The sequence below is a fragment of the Canis lupus genome, chromosome 7, assembly GCF_011100685.1.
Source record: "Canis lupus familiaris isolate Mischka breed German Shepherd chromosome 7, alternate assembly UU_Cfam_GSD_1.0, whole genome shotgun sequence".
Lineage (NCBI taxonomy): Eukaryota > Metazoa > Chordata > Mammalia > Carnivora > Canidae > Canis > Canis lupus.
Window position 1 is genome coordinate 22,494,084 of NC_049228.1, and position 24,110 is coordinate 22,518,193.

Here is a 24,110-nt window from a genome sequence, read left to right on the forward strand (position 1 = left end):
CAACCAATGCGGCCCCAAAAAAGACATTTATATTTTGGCTCTCTCCTACCTCCACTTGAGTCCCTTCCACACTGAGGGCTTTCTTCCCAGAGAATGGAAGCAGGGCTTTTAATTCCTCAGTTCCAGTTTCCGTAAGCTTTGCTACTGTCTGGACAAACATCCTTCCCACCATTTTTCCCAGGAGATCAGTGGGGCTCTGGGCCCTGATGCCTAACGCCTGATGCCCCAGAATCCCTGAGGTGAGAATGTGGATCCCTTGATCCTCTTTACATATTTATATACAGCAGATAGTCGACCTTGGCCCATCCAACCCAGAGCAGGGTGTGTTCTGCTTTAATAAAATCCTGTTTAAGAAAATCCATAGTAATGAATTAGAATGAGTTTCTTTGCAGCATAAAACTGTTCCTTTAAAGTACCAAGCTCTCCTAGTACATCAACTGTTTATTGCTATTAACTAGACTGTAAGCTTCTTAGGGATGGGCATGTCTAATTTATTTTTCCAAAGTGCCTAGTGAAGGATTTTGCCTATAATAGAAGCTTATAAGTGTTTGTTGAATTGAACTGAATACATCAATCAGGCCAGCAAGAAATTTTATAACTCACCTGCCATAGGTCAGGCTTTGTGATTGGAAGTAGAAACATGAAAACATGGCACAATGATAAGGCTTAATTTAATATTGTAAATAAAGTAAAATGAATACTAAGAAGACAGAACAAGTCATTCTACCTGGCAGCAATAGGAGGCAAAGAAGGAGAAAATAATTAGACCCAGGTTTTATACAACGTATAGAATTTCTTGTAAAAGGAGAATCTAGGGTAAGGGCATCCTAGTAAGGAGAATAGCATATATAAAGCCTTGAAGGAACATGGTATTTTTAAGCAAGTAAAAGTAGTTCAGTATGGCAGGTGTAAGAACATAAGCACTTGGGGTAGAAGGGATGCGGCTGGATAACAGGCCAGCCACCAAAAGATTACACCTGTGCCGTGAGTTTGCACTTGGCTCTGTAGGTTATGGGGCACCACTGGAAATTTTTTTTTAATTTTTATTTATTTATGATAGTCACAGAGAGAGAGAGAGAGAGAGGCAGGCAGAGGGACATAGGCATAGGCAGAGAGAGAAGCAGGCTCCATGCACCGGGAGCCCGATGTGGGATTCGATCCCGGGTCTCCAGGATTGCGCCCTGGGCCAAAGGCAGGCGCCAAACCGCTGCGCCACCCAGGGATCCCACCACTGGAAATTTTGAAACCAGGTAGAGATGTTAGGTGATGGGTTGATGATACAGAAGGACCAGGGAGTCAAGAAGATGAGTAGCAGGTTACTGCAATCACATGAGAGCAGCGGCAAGTGCCTGTAAACAGTGACAATGCTGTGTGATAAAAGCTTTAACAGCAGGGTGCACCTGGGTGAGAGGAACAGCGAGGAATGAGTGAGAATCTGCTCTTAAAGGTTTCAGGGAAGTGTTTACAAGGAGATGTTGTTGGAGCCAAGACTTCAAGAGTAGGTGTATACCAGGCTGACAAGGTGACAAAATGGCATTCTGCGGAGGAGGAAATGATATGTGCAAAGTCACAGAGACATAAAGGATAATGGTCTAGTCGGAGAGTGGTAAAGAGTTTACTAGAATGAAGTGTACAGTCCAGGTTTGAGGTGTGCTTAGGAAATAAGGCTGGATGATCGGGAGACAGCACAAACCTTGACTGGAGGACTCAGACCTAATGCTTCAGTTGGCATCACTGGAGGTTTTTCAAGAGCATCTCCCTGGTCTGCTCGGCTTCATGAAGGGGGCCTCTGGGCTCCTCATGGAGGGTAGGCAACGGTGGGGGAGGTTGAGGCAGGGAGACCGGGCCCATGACTAGTGCTGCAGTCGAGGTGTGCGATGCCAGGTAGCGGGACAGGATAGAGAGAATGGAGGCAAGAGAAACTTTAGACACAAGATGATGGAAATGGGAAGACAAGGGTGAATCCAATTTCTCATTTGAGTGCCTGTGGTAGATCTGCTGCTCAGGCCTGGTTTGAGCCAGGGGTAGAGATTTGTAAGGGTCGGGGAAATAGACCCCATGTTGAAAGGCTACTAACATGAATAGAATATCTCTAGGTAGCAAGGAACAGAGGATCCAGCGGCTGCCTGCCACCCTGTGGTCTCTCATCCCAGCTCCTGCCAGCATGCCCACTCAGGGAACCTGCTCCCATAAAGGGTGGATGCCCGCATGGACCCAGACATTCCCTGCGATCCTGAGAACAGTGGTTCCAAAGGCTCCCCTGGGTCCAAAGATTGAGTGGTGGCCTGTCTGGGGCCTGCCACCTCAGCTGGACCTCTGCCTTGATCCTAGCTCCTTGGTAGCTGCTCGATCCTGGATGTGCCCTGTAGCTTCTCTGATTGTCCCTATGTGGGAGCCGCCTCATCAGACTGTGGTCATCTTTGAATGATATGAGCCAGATACTCCTGCACACTGGCTCCTGACACATAATTACACTTCATAAGTATTAACTATCACTGTGGGGTTAATCTCTTTGAGACTTATTTTCCTTACCTGTCAAGTGGGCAGTTACTGTCCAGACTCCTAGATTTATTCTAAGAAAACAAGTAACAGAAATAAAATAATGTACGCAAAGCACTTTGTCCACTGTCTGACATAACAGATGCCTCTTATTTCTATCAGTAATAAATGCCAACAGAGGCCAGACCCTCAGAAAATGACAAAGGGTATATTTTGTTGGCAACCTGCCTTCTTTCTTACTTTCCCACATCTGTTCTGCCTCCATGTGAAAGGTCCCTCTTGTTACTACCATTGTATCTGCTCCACAAAAAACAAAGCCAAACAGAGGCACACCAAGAAAATCTTCCTTCCTACTCCTGTCCGCACTGCCTGGAAGCGTCTTCTCAGCATCATTATTTGCTCACTAAGCTGCCATGTGTAATTTCACCCCAATGACCGGTGCAGGACTCAGGGGGCCCTTCAGGCATGACAACATCCTCTACACATACAGAGGAAACTTTCCTCCTTGCGGGCCCTAGAGGAGAAGAGTCAGCTGTAGTACTCCCACCCATAGAGCTTGAGAAGTTCCTCAAGAGATTCGAGAAGTAGTTTGAGCCCAGGGAGTAAAGGAACTGGCCTGTGAGAGTGCCCTCTGTGAGAAGCAGTGCAAAGTGCAGACAGTTCTACCATGTGGTGGAAGCATCCCTGGAGTTCAGCCAGGCAAGTAGAGGGGCAGAAAGCCCTCCTTCATGATTTCTTTTTGAACCTGTCCCAGGAAGAGTGTAGAGAACTTGCACACAACTGACTGTTGACCCAGAGGGCCACCAGTAGGCTAAGCGCCTCTGACTCTAGCTGCCAACATGGTGTTCCATGAGGATGAAGCTCACTGGGGTCATGAGCTGGAACATTCCTCTCCTGGGCTATGTTTGCCCACTGCCTCCCCTGTTTGCTGGGTTGGGCAGCAGAAGGCCAGACTGGCCTCCCACTGCCACGATTCTTACCGCCATGTGTCTTGCTTGTATCTTGCTTCCAGTGGGCTCTCCCCGAAGTCCTGTGAATAAGACCACTTTGACGCTGATCAGCATCACCAGCTGTGTGATTGGCCTCGTGTGCTCCTCCCACGTCAGCTGCCCCCTCGTTGTCAAAATCACCCTGCACGTCCCTGAGCACCTGATCGCTGATGGTGAGCTCACTTCCTCACTGAAGGGGAAGTTTTTGTGTTGGGCCAGGAAGATAGAGAAGCCAGGGGTCACTGTTACTTTTTACTTATTCCTGTGGGGAAAAAAAATAAACCCAGATAAGTAAGACTTAGGACAAATTTGGATTGTCCATAGATGAAACCAGAAAGGAGGTTAAAAAAAAAAACCCCACAAGATTGAACAGATTACCTCCTCTTCTCTATGCCCACTCCAATTTCTCATTTCTGTTTGCTTTAAAATAAGCCCTTGTCTTTGTAGAAAAATACAGAGCATGCTGGATGCAAGTAGATGGACACTGAGATTTCTGGCTTTTGGGAAAGGGAGAAGCTAAGTGGAGCAGTGGAGGTGATTAAGAATAAGCCATGCTTTGGTTTGGGATGCTCGGGTGAGAAATTCCTAATTGCAGTAACTTGCTAAAAGCCTAGAACTCTGAAGTAATAATTTCCTTTCATCCAGGGGGACCCCAATATAATGAGGGGATAATACAGATTCTGGAGACCCTGAATTTGTTAAGCCCAGAGCACCTAATTGACTTGTTAATGTCTCTTCTCTCTGCTGCTAGAAGGCTGAAAATAGGTGAGGACCGTCTGTGCTATTAGAAGGCCTGCTATTTCATGGCAAATGAGGACCAGGCAGCAGGTCCCTGCTCCTTGGGTGAATGCCAATGCCTGTGTCTGGGTCTGATGGAGCCATGCCGTGGCCATCACAGATCTGCTCTGTCCCAGTATTCCCTAGGTCCACCCTGATAGAGATGGGCTGGAGCAAGGACAGCAGGAGGTCCAAGTGGTGGCCGAGCCTCCATCTGCTGATCCCTTGCTCGGGGGATCATAACAAGTCAGGGCTGGTGAGAGTAATGACCTCGGATTGGGCTAATCTGTGAAGCATCCCTTACTCTGTCTTGAGTTGATGTGTGTGTGTGTGTGTGTGTGCACGCACAGGCATGCCTCCTCTCTCTTTCCTGCAGGGAGCCGCTTCATCCTGCTCGAGGGGAGCCAGCTGGATGCCAGTGACTGGCTGAACCCAGCTCAAGTGGTGCTCTTCTCTCAGCAGAACTCCAGTGGGCCCTGGGCCATGGACCTCTGTGCCCGACGGCTCCTGGACCCCTGTGAACACCAATGCGACCCCGAAACTGGTAGGCAGGAGCACCGGGCAGCGGGTAACTGTCAGAGTTCATGCCTCTTGCAATCACCCCCCCCTGGAAACCCATACCGTCTCTCCTGATTTTTCCATTGCCTTTGGGAGCCTAGACCATGCTAGCTGTCAGTGTGTGGTTGGGCCCCTGAGCATGTTGGCTTAAAATCTGTCATCTTCGGGCAGAAGCCTTGGACTTTTCCTATCTATAGTCCCTTCTCTGTTCCCCAGGAACACTAGTTCAGGATGACCTCCACAATCCATTTGCCATCACACCAGTGGATGTCAGCTACTGACTTTTATGCATATTTATTATAGAAAATTTAGGAAAGCTTATAGAAGAAAATGATAATCATCTATAATTCTATCTCCTGGAGAAATCATTTTAAAATCATAATGTCCTCCCTTCCGATCTTTTATCTGTGCATGATTTTTAGAGACTTACACACACACCAAGTCCAGCAGTGTTTTCTTGATTTTTTTCACTTCACATCCTATCATGAAATTTTCTCAGAACCATTAAACAATCCTCAATAACATAATTTTAATGGCTATTTGGTATTCCATTGTACCTCCATATCATAGCTCATTTAAATAGTTCCCTATTATTTGACATTTAGGATGCTTTAAATTTTTAATTTTTACAAATACTACCAAAATGAATATCTTTCCACATAAAAGCAGGGCACATCTGAAGTTATTTTCTTCAGATAAATCCCAGGAGAGAGATTACTGGGGCAAAGGAGAGAGATGTTATTAGGCCATCATGTTATCAGACGTGGCTGAGACTTCCCTGAGAGGGTCCACACTGAGACACGGCAGGCATGGGGGGCACTCCAGAGTGTGGTGATCTCCCAAATACCGAAGAGTGTGGGCGCCTCCTTCCAGGTTGCTGTCCACTCCCCTTGTAGAAGGGGTTCATCTGCAATAGTCTTCATCAAGACCTGATTCCAGTAGATTCAGTATCACAGGTAGGTCCTTCCCAGAGAAGGAATGTGATGCCTTAGAATGAAGGAAGGGGTGTAATGATAGCTAAGACCCCCAAGGGAAATGTCGCGAGTTGGGGGCCAACTCTTCCAACTCTCTGTACCTCGTGTGCAGCCCCTTCTCCGTCACCACACACACACATACACACACACTTGTGTCCCTGCACAAATGTACACACATGCACACACACAATGCACACACATGCATAGGTGCATGCATACATACATATGCACACCTGCACATGTACACACATATGCATATATACATATAGATATACACACATGCACGTGCACACATATACATACTACACAGGTATACACACTCTTACAGAGGCATTTTCGTCAGATGCTGGGGTGGAGGGATATTGGTAGAGACTGATTCCAAGAGATAGAGCCTTACTTCTGTTATAATGCGTTACTCTATGTCTTTGGGAGAGTAACAGGTGGCTGCAACATCAAAAGTTCACCTTCTTAGGTCTAAGAGTTGTTTTCACCTGGGCCCATCGTAGGGATTCCAGGGCCCCATATGGAAGAGAAAGTATAGCATTTTAAGCATCTGATGTCTAAGACTGTGCTTACTTACTGCTCTTCCCACGCTGTCAGGCAAACACCAAATCAAACAGATGGGCTGTGCACCATGCCCAAAAGCCAGTGTGCTCAGGAGAAAGGAAAAAGGGCTCATCTCCAAGAAGGGGCCTCTCCATGTAGCAAAGCTGTTCTCTGGTCCCCCCTCCAGTACCTCCTGCTGACCTGGATTGGGAGATGCTGGGACAAGCTCAGTGCTTAAACTCACTTCTGAAAGAAGCCTGATATCCAGAGGGCCTTGGATGGTTCTACTGAGGTTTTCAAGAACAGGAAGCACTTCCAAGTGCATGTGGGGAGAAGGGATTGGTGTTTTGAGCATGGAGGGGTCTTCGAGAGAAATGACCTCCTTGCTTGAGATCAATGTGTGAATTCCCCAAGAAGGTACATAATGCTCCCAAAGCCCCATGTCTTCCTAAGGCATAGTCTGAGTTCCATCCATCATGAAGTCAGAGAAGATGTGGGATTATCAAGGGTTTCTTGATTTCCTAAGCCACGTCAGGTCCAGCGGATTTGTCATTGGAAACTATGTGAGCAGCCATCAATACTGAGCAAGCTCCCCAAGCCAGGAGACGGGGCGGCTGCTTATCCACAGTGACCCGCTTATCCACATCACCTGCCTCTTCTGTCTTCCTGGACATATCATTTCTAATTCTTGCCGCAAATGACTTTGGGAAGTCCCCCTCTGCCAGTGGCTCCCAGTATCTTTGACAATGAATATCCCACTGGAAAATCAGGAGGGAGACCACAGAGAGGAATCCAAATCCCACACCAGAGAGCGAAGGTGCAACATCTTCATTTGGAGGAGCAGCTGAGACCTGCTGCTGTGGAGACTTTTATTTTCATTAATGCTGGAAATGGAAGCCCTCCCCCTTCCCGCCCTGCTTCTTCCCGCACATGGGATGATGTGGTCAACCCACACACTCATCAGTAAGAAACTTTATCGCCTCCCACACTCCATCCTAGAGCCTTTCTCCAAAGAGCTGAGTGTGGGAATTGGCTGCAAGTCAAGTCGACGTTATTTTTGCAATCCTCCAGCTAACTCACTTGGAAATGTCATAGTGTTGGGACATGTGCTTTCCCAGCCATGCTGAGGGGTCTGCCCATATGGAGATGGGGAACTGTGCAAGTGCACGTGTGTACTCTTTCACACACGCGCGCACAAACACACAAACACACATGCTCAGTCACTGCAAAGGGGCATCCTCTGGGGCCTAGAGCTCTCCTCAGGCAACCTTCCAGAGTGTTCCAAAGTTAAGCCTGTGTTTACTCATCACCTGCAGTCCTCCAGAGTAGCAGCTGTGGTGGACAGAATATTGGGCCTCTGAAGACATTCCCCTCCTCATCCTCTGAACCTGTGAATGAGTTATGTTACATGGCAAAGATGAATTAAGGTTGCTGAACAACTGGCTTTAAAATGAGAAGAGTAGGGGGTCTCCTGGGTGGCTCAGTTAAGCATCTGCTCTTGATTGTGGCTCAAGTCATGATCTCAGAGTGGTGAGATCAGATCGAGCCCCACATAGCTCCCTCCCTCCTCAGCAGGGAGTCTGTATGAGATCCTCTTTCTCTCCCTCTGCCCTTCATCCTGCTCACTCTAGCACACACTCTCTCAAATAAATAAATCTTAAAAAATTAAAATAAAATAAAATAAAATAAGGAAAATATCCTAGATCAACCAGGTGGGGCCCAGTGCAATCATGAGGTCCTTATAAGAGGAAGAGGGAGGCAGAAGAGGAGGCCAGAGTCATACGACATGACATGAGAAGGACTCCACCAGCAACTGGCAGCTTTGAAGCCAGAGGAATGGGGCGTGGGGTAAGGAATTTGGGTGGCTTCCAGAAGGTGGAAAAGGCAAGGAAACCAGATTCTCCCCTTGAGGCTCCGGAAAGGAATGTAGCCCTACAGACACCTTGTGTTTAGGCTAGTGAGGCTTATGTTAGACTCTGACCTACAGAACTGTAAGATAATAAATTAGTGTTGTTTAAATCACAAGTTTGTGATCATTGTCATGGCACCTGTAGACACAGAAGGAAGAAAAGGGCAGAGAAATAACAAGCATCCTTCTGCTACTCTACACCCCTCTCCCCTTGTAGAGAGTTGACTTCATAGACCTTCCAAAGACGTGTCAGGAGGCTACAAAAGAACCAGAGCTGGAGGAAGCTTGCTGATCTGCTTTCCATTACAGCCTTCCTTCTACGTTCTAGCAACACACTATTTGGGAGGGGCGTAATGTGCCCCCAACTGTTAGCCCGGTGCTTGGAAACCCTTGGCCAACTGCACACTGACATTCTTCCCTAGATCCTCCCAACTTTGTGACCAGGGGTGTGTCTCCAGCCTAGGTGGGCTAACAGCACACCCCCAAGGGTGAATGGCTTGCCCTGACCGGATCCAGCCAGAGGTTGACTTTTCCTACACCTTCCAAAGGTTGTTGTTATGGTTGTATGTTTGCTCGCTTGCTTGTTTTTTGATGGAAACACAAGGCTAACTGGTTTCAGCAATTTTTCTCACCCCTCCATTCCGGCCTTTGTTCTGCCAGTTGGGCAGCTCTGGGGGCTTCACGCACCTGCTTGATTTCATAGCCACCATCAGTTCTGGCCACAGACCCTCACTGCCCTTTGCAAGATATGTAGCAAGGAGCACAGGGGGTCTGCAAGGAGCACAGGCTTCCAAGCTAAATCAAATTTTAATTGCCACCCAAGATTGCCATCCACAGAAATTTCTTCTACCCCTGGATCTTTCTAGAAGCCAGTCCTAACTACAGAGAAATATGTAAAATCTGGTGAGGGGCTTTGGGCCAGTTTTCCAGACTCAATCTAGCCCTCCTCCCCTTTCCTTGCTCTGAGCCACTGCCTCTCTCTCGAGCCCAATTTGGCAGGGTAGCACCATTCCCATTTTGTTTCTGCCACGTGGATTACCCACTCTTTCCAAATTCCCTTTTGTGGCTCAATTAAAGCACCTTCCTGCCGGATGTACTTTGGCATATTTCCCTCTGTCTGCCCTCCCAGAGTCACGCGGGGCTCTTTGACTCTGGACCTGCCTCTTGCCTGATGTCTCCATGGGGAGGAGGCCAGGCAGTTAGATATTATCCAAGTCCAGATGGCTTACAGAGATTTCCCTTTTTAGGTGGAGCATACCACCCAATTCCACTTAATAAAAGCCAACAGCTACCTGAAAGATAGGTGACTCGGGGCTTTGGGCTCTGTCAAGTCCAGCCTGGTCATGTCTGAGGAGCCTGAGCTTCAAGGTCTTTCGTTAATCCTCTGATGAGATGTGCACCTCGGCCCTTCACCTGTAGAATGGGAAATGAGAGGGAGCCTGGGCACCATACGAGCTCCTTCAAGGCATCTGACCTCAGGGTCCCAAGCACAAGTCAAGGGTAGTCATCTCCAGGCCCTCTCCAGATCGCCCCCTGGTGGGCTCTTCCTGTCAGGCAGCATGGTTGCCTTTACATGCCCCCTGCAGGGCACACACCATCCAGGTTGGGCACTTCTCTGTGGCCGTGACACATCTCTCCATTGGATTCCTGTGAACACCGCCGCAGAGTCGGCACGTCATGTGTTCCCCGCCATCTGTCACAGCAGATGCAGAGACTGTAACACTTCTAGCTTAGGAGGGCATCCAACACCCTTGTGGGGTCTTTAAAATTCACAGCTAACAGTCGGAGCTTGTGCTTGCACGAAACCCCTCTTAAAGTCAAGATTTAGCATTTGGTTGCCATAGCAACTTTCCTCCTTGAGTCTGAACTCCTCTCAGTGTAGATGGCCAAACTGGTTTTGAGGAGGCATGCAGAAGGGGGAAGTTTGGTGGGTTCCGGAAATGAGGATCATTTGAGAGGCAAATTTTGGATATCCTCAAACTCTAGCCTGATACATTTGAAAATGTCTCTGTTGCTCTGACTTTGGGCTGCATGTGACATTATTCAGAGGAAAGCTTTCTCTGTTGTCGGCAGTGTCCCCACATAGCTATGAGTGATGAAACCTCATAAGGAGATAATGACTCTGAAGGCAATTTGAGAAAGGTAAATGTGCTCTACAAATGGTACGTATTGCCATCATTAGGAAAATCAGGCTATGCTTGAACTCTGAGCTGTCAGTGCATTTATTTTTACATGTTTTGTGGTAATTAGATACCAAACGTGGAAGGACTCCCTTTTCTGGTCAATCCTTCATTCTAGGGCAAGGCCTCCAGCCAAGATCCTCGTAAGAGTCGGTGTGATGGGTTTGACAACCTCTTGAGGTTACTTCCTGTTTTTTAATGTCATACCCATGCCTGACATCTACAAGGACAGTCAGGAGATGATCTTCTGAAGGGAGAAGCATGTCTGTGCCTTGCACACATTAATTACCTTCAATCTCTGTATCTTGAGAGTGGTGTTAATGGTGTTATCTATAAATTTAGGCCAAAATCTTAAGCAAATTAATTACTTTTCCATTACACACTATGTATAAAATCCCTACTCATGCAGAAAAACTATTATGTTCCTGCCCTTATGTAGCTTATAGTCTAGAGCCCCTACATTCCTTGAAATTGGTAAAATATGAAGCCCAGCTCCCTAGTGATTTTCTTCTTTATGATCCTCTGGTACTTGCCTTCTTTATCTTTCCTTCTCCCAGAGAAACATCCTTTATCTGAAAGTTTTCTTATCATCTACTTAATTTCAAACTTTGTTTTCCTGTGTTCCACCCCTAGCTCCCTGACTATTCCCAGTTACAGCTCAGCACTGAAGCCAGTAAATTTGAGACTTCTGTGAATCTTGCTCATGTGGAAGCCTGAGCGTCATATATAGGAGCCAAAGTACTGACCTCATACTCTGTGTTGAGCCCCCTACAAACTAAGCAGTTGCTCATTTTCACTCCACTCCTCAGCACCTCGTGTTAAACAGGAGTGAGGGAAGAAAATGAGCATTCTTTGGTAGTGGGGCTCTGATGGGGAATAGTTTAAAGGTCCATCTTGAAAGGAATGGTTAAGCTTAGATCTTAACAAAAAACTTGCTTTAGAACCTCCCCAGTCCCTTCCCTCATAACTGTGGGGCCCCTTTGCTTCATTTTTATTGGCTTTTGTCTTTGAAAATAGAAAATACCTCTCAATGCTATGGTTCTATATATATCCTTTTTTAAGTGTCTCTTCCTAGAAAGATGAAAAAACTGTATGCCCCTTGTCTCTTTCGGGCATGCCACTTTTGTTATGTACAGATTATAGGAAGTCACAGCCTGTTCTTTGACTACCTACAAATTAACCAGCCAGTGAACAAGTGAACACTAGTGCTTTAGGGGGACTGGTCTCCTCAGTTTAGGGATTCATAACATTATTTAAGGAATTATTAATATAAGGGAACAAGAGCAATTTTTTTAAAGATCAGTAGTAAGTCAGGCAATGATTCTTAATCTTTGGAGGTCTTAAGGTTGCTTGTAAATCAGATGAATGTTCTGGAATCCTGCCGTGGGAAGATGTACGCACATGCATGGTTTTGTGTGCAATTCCAGAAGGGTTGAGAACCCCTTGGTATATTAGTGGAGTAACTAATGGTAATGAAGCATAGTAATATCCTAAACAAATAGAGAATAGTGGATGGTTCATCTGCTTAACAGCTCCAAAATCATCAGCCATTTCATTTAAAACCAAAAACCCAGAGCTCCTGTAAAACTGTAACAGGTGTAAGTGGCCTCCTCTGACTATATATAGTTGTTCTGTGAGCTAACAGCATGGGATGGTGGGAATAAAGGTCCAGAGTCAGGTAGTCACAGATTCAAATATTAACTCTGCTGCTTATAAGCTGTCTCCAAATCCCTTAATTTTTCTGAGACTCGGTTTCCCCCTATCAGTATAGCAGAGCTAATAATACCTACTTTTCAAGCTACTTAGAAATATATGATGAAATAAGTCACTTATGTGCTCTTTACACATTTCCCAATCACCTAATATCTGCCTTGCAGTAGACTAGGCACTGAGCAAATAAGGTTGAAAAAGTCCTTTTGCTCGAAAGGTTCTCAGCCCTTGTTTTTACAGAACACATACAGTGGATTCTTTGTAAACATGAAGTTCTTCCACTAGTGAAATTTAGCACTTAGTAGAAAATGCAGAGATTGAGGGTGTGTTCGTGCACGTGGGCGGTAGAGATGGGGATGTGTGACATAATGGGGTTTATTGTTTCATCCCCACTGCTATTAGAATCAGAATTTAATCTGATCATCTCATATTCATTTTCTCAAACAGACATGTTAATCAATTGCTTCATGTTTCTTCTTCCTACCCTGCTTCTAAGGGGAATGCCTCTGCTACGAAGGGTACATGAAGGATCCAGTACACAAGCACCTTTGCATTCGGAACGAATGGGGCACAAACCAGGGGTAAGTGCCGGGATGGCAAATGAGCCAGTTCCCAGATGTCACCCTTCTTCCTGCAGACAAGATGGAGCAACTGCATGTAGAGGAATGGAGCTAAAGGGTGGTTATATTCTGAATAGCGAATGGGTAAAAATGTCACCGTGCATTTCCATATTTATACCATTCCAGTGACGTTCATGTCATCTTTTTCTCCATTTACGAGTTCAGAGATGATGCCTCTGACTCGCAGCCCTCCAGCCTCCAGCTGGGATCTGAAAATCAAGCTGTCCCTCTCTGCTTTTTCACTCCACCGCCAGCCGCCAGGATTCCACAGGCAGAACTTAGCTGATGATTTTGTTGGAGACACATGAAGCCACACAGACTCCCATAGCTCTCCCATAGCTCTCCCAGAGCCCGAGGAGTTTTGTGAGACTGACAGGAGAAACTTGTTTTCCCCACCACCGTCAGCAAGGGTGAAATGCAGGAGGGCTCTGTATGGAGTAAGGGCATTTTTGCCAGATCCCCAGTCACCCTTTCTCTTTGTGACTTTTGCTTCCCCTCAAGCACACATGACTGGGATCAAAGTTACCTTGTCTTGGCTTTTTATTTTATTTTTTTTTTACATTAAAAAAATCATTGTCATAAGATCCACATCACATAAAATTTACCATTTTAATCATTTCAAAGTGTATAATTCAGTGGCATGAAGAACATTCACGTTGGTGTGTAACCATCGGCACTGTGCACAGGTATTGCTTTTTAGAAGCAACTTTCTACTCTGTTTTGGGTGCTGATAGTTTGCTTTCTGCATTGGCTCAATCGTGGGGCAGGGTGGGAAGAGAAAGGGATCAATAAACACTAACTAATAATAGCAGTTGATGGAACGGGGGAAAACTAGAAAGAAATCAGGGCACAAGCCATCTGAGAGTGATTGCTTTTGTGCAGGTTGGAAATGTGTTTGCAGCCTGACAAGGTAGAAAAAAGGCACCACCGTCATTTCACACATTGCTTTGGAGGACTCCCATCCCCGAGGCTGATGATCAGCCCCCTCTGGGGGATTCTGATGAGCCCAAGCCTAGAATAGTGGATGTAGTTCTGGACTCTGAAAGCAATAAATATGGAGACAAATGGGTGAGAGTTTGGAGAAGAGCAATAAAAATGATTGAAGAGCCCAAGGGAGTGATTTATGATGAAGGATAGAAGAACTCAACTTGGAGAACTGGCCAGCTGATGACTAAGTCAAAGCATGATAGATGCCCCTCGACGTTAGAAGAGGGCAAATGTTCTGGAACAGGTTGAGGTTGAGGAATAAGGATAAGAGAGAATGAAGTTAGGGGAAGAAAATCTGAGCCACAGGTCAGAAAACTTGAGGAAGTCAAAATGCCATGAAATTTTCCTGTTGGTGAAAATGAAGGATTACATGGTTTCCACTGAACTTGAGGTCGTATCCGAGAGGCAGTCCCCCAGATTTGGAGGAAAGTGTATGTAGAAGAGTAAATACACATGAGGTGGCGTGTTGTTGAACGATGGGCAGGGAGGGCCGAGAACTTGGTTCATAGATGTTAAGCGGGGTATGACTACAGAGTGCTATTCACTGTGTAAAGTCCCCTTAGTCCCCCCACTCTCTGACCCCTGAAACGTTTGCATCATGATGGGAAGCTAGGATTTGAGCTTACACGATGGCTGAGCATCTCAGTTGGCTATGATTCTTACTGAGTAAAATGTTTTAAAGAGTGATGGATAACCAGCTCTCTATCTCTTAGCCTGCAAACTTGCTGCAGAAGAAAAAAACGACAAAATATCATTTTGCTTTTTGCCCTGGATGATCCAGGCTGGCCCTCTGCAGTGATTGGATTTGGTGGCTAATCGCTCAAGCCTCCACATCCCTCGCCTTGCAGACAGATCATAGGAGGACGGCCTGGCTTCACTTGGTAATTGCACAAGGGTTCGTCATCCCCTCTGGCTGCGTTGTAGAGGCAGTCTTAGGATGTAGACAAGAGCCTCCAGGGACCTGGTGGAGGCCCCACGTTGGTGTCATTTAAAATAAGACAGGCTAAAGCACCAAGTTGCAGACTGACAGGGACATTAGCCCCAGGAAACAGACAAGGAGACCTAATCTGTCATTTCCATCTCTAATTTCCATTATTCTCTGATCATCACTGTCTGCGAGGTCTCGTTTTGGACACTAATAAAATAATGGAGCAACTGTTAGGAGGGAAAAAAAGTGACTATCTTGGGGATAATGGAACCAGGAGTGATAAGCAGCATGGGTTTATATGTATATAAAAAAATGCCAGACAAAAGACTGCATTTTCCTCGTAAAATGACAAGATAAATGAAAAGTGGAGGATACCATACATCTTGATTTAAATCAGGGTCCTGATGCCACGTTTTCCTAAATGATTCTTACAAAATTAATCGAAATTGATTTGAACGTGAAGTCTGTCACTTGAATTGAAACTGGCCTGACAGATTGCCAACTAATGATACGTATTGGGGTATTATGGAAAAATCGATGGTGGGCCTGATTTCCCTGAATATTTAATGTTCCAGAAGGTGAAGGTAAGCAGCATGTGTGCTTATTTATATTTTTCACCTAGTATCTTGTATTGCATACATTAAAATAGCGGAACATTCTTTTGAAGTAGAACAAGCAAATCCCAGGCTGGTGATATTTAAAATGAATTCCCCTGTGAAAAATCTAGGTTAAGTATGAGGAGAAAAGTAGCAATAAGCATTCATGACTTTCAGACAAGGAAGAAAATTGATTAAGGACATCAATACAAAAATTTACACCTGCAACTTTACCCAGCCTCTGCCTGGTGCTCCGGTTTACCTAGACTCACATGTGTGCACACATGTGCCTTTGTACACATGTGCGTGGTGTACATGTGTACATGATATGTGCATGTATGGTATTTGCATGAGCATATGTGTGAGTGAGCTGGTTTGTTCATACAAATCCTCTCACCACTGCACACCATCATTTATGCTCTCACTCATTCATGTTTTCAACAAATATTCACTCCATTACCTGTTGTACTAGGATAAGCTAGATTGCTAATTATAAGAAGATGGTCTCTGCTCTGTAAGAACTAATACTCTAGGTAGATAATGGGCACATAACAAAAAAATTAAAATGAATTCTAAAACCTATTAAAAGAAAGGTATGAGCAGAGGTCTATGTGATTACAGTTTAATGGGTGACTTATGTGACATCTAAGAACCTAGAATGGGACATCGTGGAGAAGTTAGATTTTGAACTATTCTATTTAATGGGTGACGAAGGTAATTCTAAGCAAACGGAACAGCATATGCCAAGGCCTGGAGACATAAGAAGCATAGCTTCTCCAGGACAAGCAAGTAAATAGCCTAGTGTAGCTTAAAAGTGCCATTTACAGAGACAGGAGAAGAAGCTGATTAAGTGGGTAGAGACTAGCTTTGGGGGACCTCTTGCTTTCTAAGGCTTTGGACACTAAACTTCCATGTATGTGCCCCTAAAATTGTTAGCAGGAAGAAGAAGTTCCAAAGCGTCTGTGTATTTGATGGGATAGTCCCTCATTATCATTCAAAATAAATTAAAACAACCCTAAAAAGAAAACAAACCCACACAAAACCTCTTGAGACTAGCTAAATTTGTATTTATCTGAATTCTGTAAGTATAACATAGTCCTAAAATTATTCTGCAGATAAAAGCTTTTAAGACCAAACAGCAAAGAATGACAGAATCAGGAACCATGCATGTAAGGCATGTGAGTCAAGGGGGTTGCAGCCATTTTTTTTTTTTTTTTTTTTTTTTTGTGACTCTGATTTTGCCAGAAATGCCCAAGGAGAAGTAAGGCATGTTGAGAATTTTGTGAAAGTTTCTGGGAGGTGAAGCCAGGCACTGTGGTATACCCAGGTGAGGGGATTGGGCCACCAGTTGTAAAACCACTGAACTTACACAAGAAGCTCCTATTCACTAAAAGTAAAAATAGCTTCCAAAAGATTTAAACAAAGTCATGGGTGACAGATTTCTAATGAGTTATTAAAAGAACACGGGATATTTGAGATTATATTTTTGGTCTTCGAGGCTGGCCACAAAAATCGATCATTTCCTGCCACAGAATCCCTGGTGACACAGTTGTCCCACAGAGGGCCCAGGACATAAAAGGGGGCTTTACCAGCATGAGGCTGTACCAGGTCTTGTGTCTGACCTGACATGAATTCACTAGAAACTCCTCAGCCTCCTATCCCTGTGGCTTTATAGACACAGCCAGGGACCATTAGAATATGTGTCTAGTATTTGTTCGCCAGGACAACAAGTACAAATTGAAAATTTTTCAATTTTCAAAAGAAATGAAACCACCAAATGAGGGTGGAGGAGGCAAGAAAGATTGATTTACATGAACCTGTTAGAGGAGGAAAAACAAATTTTTTTCACTAGTTTGGAGCTTATTAAGAAAGGCTATCAGAAGTTTTTTGTTGTTGTGGTTAAATTAGAAGTGTGCCCAAGGGCTTCTAGCTACATTTTTCAGAACACTACATTACATAAAATTCATGCATTTCAAGATCCCCTCTAAATAATAGTCTGATTTCTTATTCTGGCATCTCAGGTACAGCAGGCGACACCAAGGAGATTTCCCACTAAAGACCTCTCACATATCCCTAGATGTTGGTGCGGAAGGGTGGTGATCAAGTGATAATTCATGGGATGGGAAGAGCCGGCTGTGGGAAATGAACAGGTGTTTCTCTAAGGCTTCAGAAGCTGTTGTCAGGAATCAGAACCTTCTTTCACTGCCTACTCAGGAGGCAACACATTTACCATGGTAGCCCCAGATAAGTACACATGTGTGCATGTGTGCGCATGCCCACGTTGTCGCTCTCACACACAGCCCACGCCACTTTAATCTGTCCTTTCCATTGTGCCAGGTGCCTACTGTTCTCTCCTTCTATTTCTACCACTTCTCCCTGCTGCACCCTCCCAAGAGTGACTGCCTCGGGATTCTAAATCCATATAAGGAGCAAGTGTCCCACCTCATAGAATCCGGTTTCCTTTTCAAGCCAAGAATGAGGACCGTGTCTGTCATGATTGGCCTCAGCCTCTCTATCGTGCTCAAACTACATCCTTGACGGTGGTGGTTTTATTTGGGCCTGCCTGAATGATGCCATTCGTACCATTTCCCTGGAGACAACACTCAGTACGATGATCAGAGCCCAGTGGAGACGATACATCCGCCTCTGGCTTCTAGGTATTGAGCAGAGACCAGACTTCCCTCGATTACTCAAAATGAATCCCAAGCCCATTCTCACCTCCTGGTTACCTACAACTGAGCAAAGACCTCCTTTCAGTTCCCTGACAATCAGAGGGCAAATGTCCAGCCATCGGAGGGCAGTGACTGTAATGCTTGGGTGCATCTCTAATCCCACGTCCGGGTCTTGGGCAGTGTTTGGCCTTCTTTGACCTGCCCAAAGTCTCTTCAGAAGTGACTCAGCTGGACTCAGACAGTTCTAGGTGACATATGACATTTCCTGACTTTTCCTTTGTCCATTTCTAGCTCATTGTCTGGCTTTTATTTCCCCACCCACGTGTCTCTGATTTCTGTGTCACCGATGCCCCAGTCACCTTCCCCCAACCCCTCAGACAAGATTTGTAGGCCAGCCTGGCACTGTTCTTTTTATCTCTGGGTGCCCTCCCCCCTGCCCTCCAGCCCCGACGGCATTGTCTGTGCCAGCTCCTGTCATTGCCATGCCGTGCACAAATGGGATTATCTTCCCATTAGCTCTCTTTTTGTTCTCCTTTTCTCTGTTTTCCTATCTGTGTGTGTATGTATGTGTGTGTCATTCTTTCTAATTACTCCTCACTTACTCACATATTCCTAACAAGGGTTCCCAGTGTATTTGTTTGGCTCCTTATTTCTCATTTATTTTTTTTCTCCCCTCCTTTTTTCTTTGCTTCCATTTCCTCCTCTTCCCTCAGGAGTCGATGCCAACGTGGCTGTCCTTTCTCCTATCCATTTCAATGTCAGACGGATCTTCATCTTAGCTCTTCGAATTAAGCCTGAAGTTCTAGTTTCCTGTCTCTTTAGAAGCCCCACTCTAACCTGATTCCAGCTGAAATATTGTCCAGTGGAAGGATAACTGACCCCTCTCTGGACGATCAGGCAGGAACTGGGGGGGTCGCACATGGATCTCCACCAGCCTCACACAGGTGTAATGGGATCAGTTCCCCCACTTGGCTTGGGAAACTCTGCAGCTTGTTCTTAGGGATTTTCTCAAGTGAAAACATGTTGACTTGATGCATTTTCACAAAAAAATGTGTGGTCAGCTGAGTACAGTGCTAGACCTCGTATGTTACACATCTGGCTAGGAGAGCAGCTGAGGGCTGAACCCTAGCCTGTGCTTGCCAAGGCAAGCAAACGCTGAGACAAAGGGTTTGTTTATCCAGATGGGCACCTTTTTCTAATTTGCACGGAGGTACTTAATGAGCTGTGCTGACCCTGAGTGTGGTCATTTCGCTCTTTGCTCCCCTTTGCTCCCCTCTTAGAAGCAGCTGTAACCTTCTTGGTTACTCGAGATGATACAAGAGCTAAATATACCATTAGTAATTGACTCGCTGATGCCTGTGCATGGAGCAGATACTTAAGAGTCATCTGGGGAGCTTATTTAAAATATGGATTTCTGATTTCTACTCTAGAAATTATAATTTCGTAGATCTGGGAGAAGGTCCAGAATCTGTACCTACAAAATGTTTCCCCAAATGATTCTGAAGCATAGGCAGACTTAAGAACCCTTCCTGAGCTGGACATGGAGGCTCTAGACCCCTCGGGTGGGCACCCTGTTACCACTGCACCATCCCTGTGGTGAAAATAAGAACAGGTTTATAGACTGTGGCTGAGTGCATCCTAAAGGATCCTTGCATTCTATTGATTTGGAAATAGAGGGCCGAGGGCCAGAGAGGTGAAGAAACTTGCTTAAGGTCACAGAGCTGGTGACCATGCTTGACAGTGATGAGTGGGTTTTGGAGCTAAATCAGTCAGGTAAATACAGATTTTAGAGAGGGTGCAATGTGAAGAGCATACAACACTCTGAAAGTCAGTTACCATCTGTAGATGAGAGGTGGATGTTCTGTGATCCCCACCTGCCTCCTCTCTGCATCTTCCTTCCCCCAGGACTAAGGGGCCTGCCCATCCCACCCTTCCCCACCCCCCCTACTCTACTGCCTCCCCCCTGGAGGAGGGTGAAGCTACCACAGTGTTCTCTGACTAGTCCAGTCACGGCACCAAGAGACTTATTTTAAACAGTGCCGGAGGCGGGAACACTCATATTTCCTCCAACATGACCACCAGGGTGAAAAAAAAAATCAACCTCAATTTACCCTCCCATCTGCTCAAGAATGGAAGATAAATTGTTTCAATTTTATAGAAATGAATGTTTTATGTCTTGCCCATGCTTTCCAGATAGTGTCCTGAATTTATATATTCTACTGAATGCATGGATATTTTCCACTAGGAATGCTCGCTGGACCTTCAGCTTCCTTGGGTTTCGGTCTAAGAATACTAGGTTTGAGAGTACTGTCATTTTCCCTGGCTTTGAAGATCTTGGCTATTTATCGTTTTTTTTTCTTTAAAATAAATAGGAAAAAAAAATCCACTCATTATCCCATGCTCAGAGAAAACTACCATTACCATTTTGGCACATTTCCTCCCAATTTCTTTTGCTATGCATCAAAAAATTTTGCTTCTCCCCCCCCCCCGCCCCTCTCAATTCTGTGTACATTTTTGTTCTCTTTCATAATTTAACAATAAGCATGTATGACTTTTATAATCACAAAATTTGGAGAAAAAAGATAAGGAAGGAAGCTTTAGAAGTATCTTTGTGCTACATTATTTTTCTCAAAACTTTTTCCACGGGAAAGTTATTCTTCATGTCTCACTAAATCCTCAATTTTAACCTGATTATGGAGGAAAGAAGAAAGTGGTTCAGGGTCTAGCATTCAGGTCAAACTCTAATAAAACATCTCTGTTAAGTCTGGATAGCAAATGGCTGGAGGAATCGTAAGCAGTGACCCTCACATTCAGCACAGTGTTTAATGCTGTACAACTTCAATGTCACTGGAGACTTTGGCCAGTCCCTCATCAAATGCTGATTAATAGCTGTCATTTATTAAGTATGTAGTGCTGGACTCAGTCTTTTGGTTTTTTTTTTTTTTAAATATCACTAATCTTGATAAAAATCTTATGAATTGGTTAAGAGGTGAGTAGTTAGTAGTGTTTCTTCTACCTACAGTTTCTGTGAAAACAATTTTAATAAAAATAATCTTAAGGTTTTCATTTCTAGGTTAAGTATTTTGGGTTCTTGTGCAAACATTCATGCTGTAATTATTTTTTTGAAATTTTAACCTCATATAATTTCGGAAATTGGAGAGCAAACATTTTGTCACTACACATTTGTTTTTTTACTTTATTTTTTTTTCCTTTTTATAAAAGGAATGCATATAACTGGTAAAAATCTAGGGGAAAACACACACACACACATACACACAGAGAGCAGTAAAAAGAAGAAAACCTAAGCCACCTGAAATACCATTCCCTGGAGGGAACTCAGTCTGACCTTTTGTTTTGTTTATTTAGGTATAATCCTTTTTTTTTTTTTAACAAAAATTGCATCATTGTTTGTTGTAGCTCTTGCTCTGTTTTATACAGACACATGCATGCACACACATATGCATATACATATGTATGTATAATAAGGACAATGCTGGGGATCCCTGGGTGGCTCAGCGGTTTGGCGCCTGCCTTTGGCCCAGGGCACGATCCTGGAGTCCCGGGATCGAGAGTCCTGCATTGGGCCCCCGGCGGGGAGCCTGCTTCTCCCTCCTCTGCCTCTTTCTCTCTCTCTCTGTGTCTATCATAAGTATAAATAAATAAATCTTTAAAAAAAATAAGGACAATGCCTATTATTATTTGAGGCTCAGTAGTATGGTGGCCGTAGTCACAGAGTTGTGAATGGAACTTGTTCTTGTTGCCTGATGCCGACATCTAGGTTCTTATTAAACCATGATGTAGCTCAACAATAGGAATAGTCTTTTTCCTCCTATGGTCTCCTTTCCACCAAGCTTATTAACCTTTCTACAAGGTTTTCCACATCAAGAGTAGCCTTGTTTGCTTGAGGAGATACAGCCCAAACTAGGCTTTCTAGTCAAGATTGCCCTTTGGACCTAAGACCCAGATTTCAGTTGTGCAGGACCTTGGACAGCGCCCAAAGCCCCAGGGCCAGGCTAGCCTAATTAGCTCTAGAGGTGGAGGCTCCCATGGGGCTGCCCAGACCACAGTTCTCAGCATGAACTTCCTTCCAGGGACTCCCTTGTTTATAACCTCAGGAGAAGGGTGACTGTAAATGGAGTGAGTGCTCACTATTTTGGGATAGTCAAAAATGGGAACATAGTCTACAGTGAAAGCCTACCTGGAATAGAATTAACAGCAGTGTGATGAGCCATAGTACTTTGCATGCCTAATATTATAGCACTCCCCACACGGTGCCCTTCAAGTGCTGTGGTAATAATACTGATATTAGTGTTAGTAATAATAATAACTGACACTGACATAGCTCTTGTGATGCACCAGCCACTCCTCAATATTTTTCATGTATCAACACATGTAATTCTCATTTCAATGCTACAAAGTAGAAACTATTATTGATGGCCCCATTTTACAGGTGAATCTCTTGAATGCTGCAGCAATATTGAGAGTCTCAGAGGCAAGAAAAGAGACTCTTGAGGTCCATTAAGAGAACTTTCTTGTGTCCAATCCCTCAAGGGCTAAAGAGTCTCTAAATGAAATGGAAACTGGAGAGAAGCCGCAGTTCAGCCTTGTGGCTCTGGGGGCAGGGAATCCATGAGTTGATGCCTGGATTAAAACGATGACACGTTATGTAGTCTGTAGTTAAGCATCTCTTTCAGAATGATGGAGAGTCCTAGGAAAAGCGACAAGTCACTAGAGGGACCTTGCTGGGAACCTAAATGCAGTAAATGCCATTAGCTGCTGCACAATCCAGGTTTGAATAAAAGCACTCCCAACACATCATGGGGGCCCCAAGCTGGTATCTGTCTGACAGGGGCAGACGTCTGCTACTGGCTGCTCTGTGCTGTGGCCAGTGTGGAACCATGGCCACGTACTCAAGTCTAGATGGCCCATTACTGTACCAGGGGGCATGGCACAGACTAGATCATGGACTCTACACATGGATTGCATTTACTCATCTCCAGCACAATCGTGGGAGAATAAAACACCTAGTCAGATCCTTATTGTAGACAAAGATTTCAGAACTTTTACTCAATGTGTTGGGAGTGGCATTTTCATGTTTGAGGGATGGGTCCATCCATCTTCCCCAAGCTACTTGGCCTAGGAAAAAGGTTGTCTGGAATATGTTCAAAGGTTTTTCTTTCCAGGGATAGGCTTGGGTATCATTAATTGGACTTCACTTAATAGTCTTGGTGGAACCATTTCATCCGAGCTGGGAGGATATGGATACCTCACCTCCAGGAGGATTAATGTTCACCTGCTCACATTTTTATCTGTATAGGGCAACAGAGCATAATAGGAAGAGCATATTGTTGGACTCAGACAGAGTTGGGCTTAAATCTCATTTCTTCTATTTAAAAGCACTGTATTTGGGGCTGACTTCCTAACTTTTTTGAGCTTTAACTTCCTCATCAGTAAAAACAGGAATAACAGTACCTACTTCATAGAGTTGTTGTAAGGTTTATGAGGAAAACATAAGTATAATATGTTGTACTCAATAATGTCAAATAAAATATGTAAGCTCTCAATAAGTGGTGGCACTGAGTTTTGCATTGGTCATGGCCTCATGTATGTTCTTTGAACTACCACCAAATGATGTGATCTTAATGTCAATTTGGCAAGTTGGGTTTAGAATAACCTACTGTTAGAATGGAAATTTCACTAGGGCACAAACAGTGGCTTGTATTTCATTATATCATCATATGCTAAGACACTGTATCTGTTACCTTGTTTAAATATAATGTATAATATTCGCTGAGCGCTTTCCATGTGAAGGCATTATTTGTAAATGCTCTGAGTGTTCAGATCATTTCTTTCTCACATGATGCAGACAAGGAAACCATGGCACAAAGGGCCCGATGACATGCTTAAGAGGATATGGCAGGAATGGATGGCAGGAGATGGAATGACCCCAGCAGTCTGATCCTGTGTCCAGGCTCTCAGTGTGATGGATGAGGACAAGTATGGCCACAGTGTGGCCTCTCAGGATAGGCCTTCCCAGCACTCAAGGCCCCCACATTTGTTTCCAACCTGATTGAATTGCTTGCCTCCTGACCATACTTCTATTTTACCTCACACCCTCCCTACTTTTACTCAGGACCCATCCTCCCTTCCAGTTACTCCCACTAT

At 44.7% G+C, this 24,110-nt stretch overlaps 1 protein-coding gene and 1 long non-coding RNA gene across 5 annotated transcripts in view; one reads left to right on the forward strand and one right to left on the reverse strand.

Annotated features, from left to right (window-relative positions):
- ASTN1 (astrotactin 1) overlaps nucleotides 1-24,110 on the forward strand; it is a 296,944-nt gene that overhangs the window by 143,787 nt on the left and 129,047 nt on the right. The window contains exons 6-8 of one of the 2 annotated variants that reach the window (XM_038542419.1): nucleotides 3,512-3,661; nucleotides 4,642-4,833; nucleotides 12,639-12,723. In XM_038542419.1, coding sequence (XP_038398347.1) covers nucleotides 3,512-3,661; nucleotides 4,642-4,833; nucleotides 12,639-12,723 — 427 coding nt within the window. The remainder of the gene's footprint in view (nucleotides 1-3,511; nucleotides 3,662-4,641; nucleotides 4,834-12,638; nucleotides 12,724-24,110) is intronic. The other variant, XM_038542420.1, reaches the window with a different exon arrangement.
- LOC111096651 overlaps nucleotides 1-24,110 on the reverse strand; it is a 28,719-nt gene that overhangs the window by 3,488 nt on the left and 1,121 nt on the right. Inside the window, exons 2-5 of one of the 3 annotated variants that reach the window (XR_005362046.1) lie at nucleotides 9,545-9,665; nucleotides 3,480-3,750; nucleotides 1,694-1,859; nucleotides 50-344 (exon numbers count right to left, since the gene is read on the reverse strand). This is a non-coding gene — a long non-coding RNA (uncharacterized LOC111096651). Of the gene's footprint in view, nucleotides 1-49; nucleotides 345-1,693; nucleotides 1,860-3,479; nucleotides 3,751-9,544; nucleotides 9,666-22,315; nucleotides 22,654-24,110 lie in introns of those variants that run through there. The other 2 variants (XR_005362044.1, XR_005362045.1) reach the window with 2 other exon arrangements.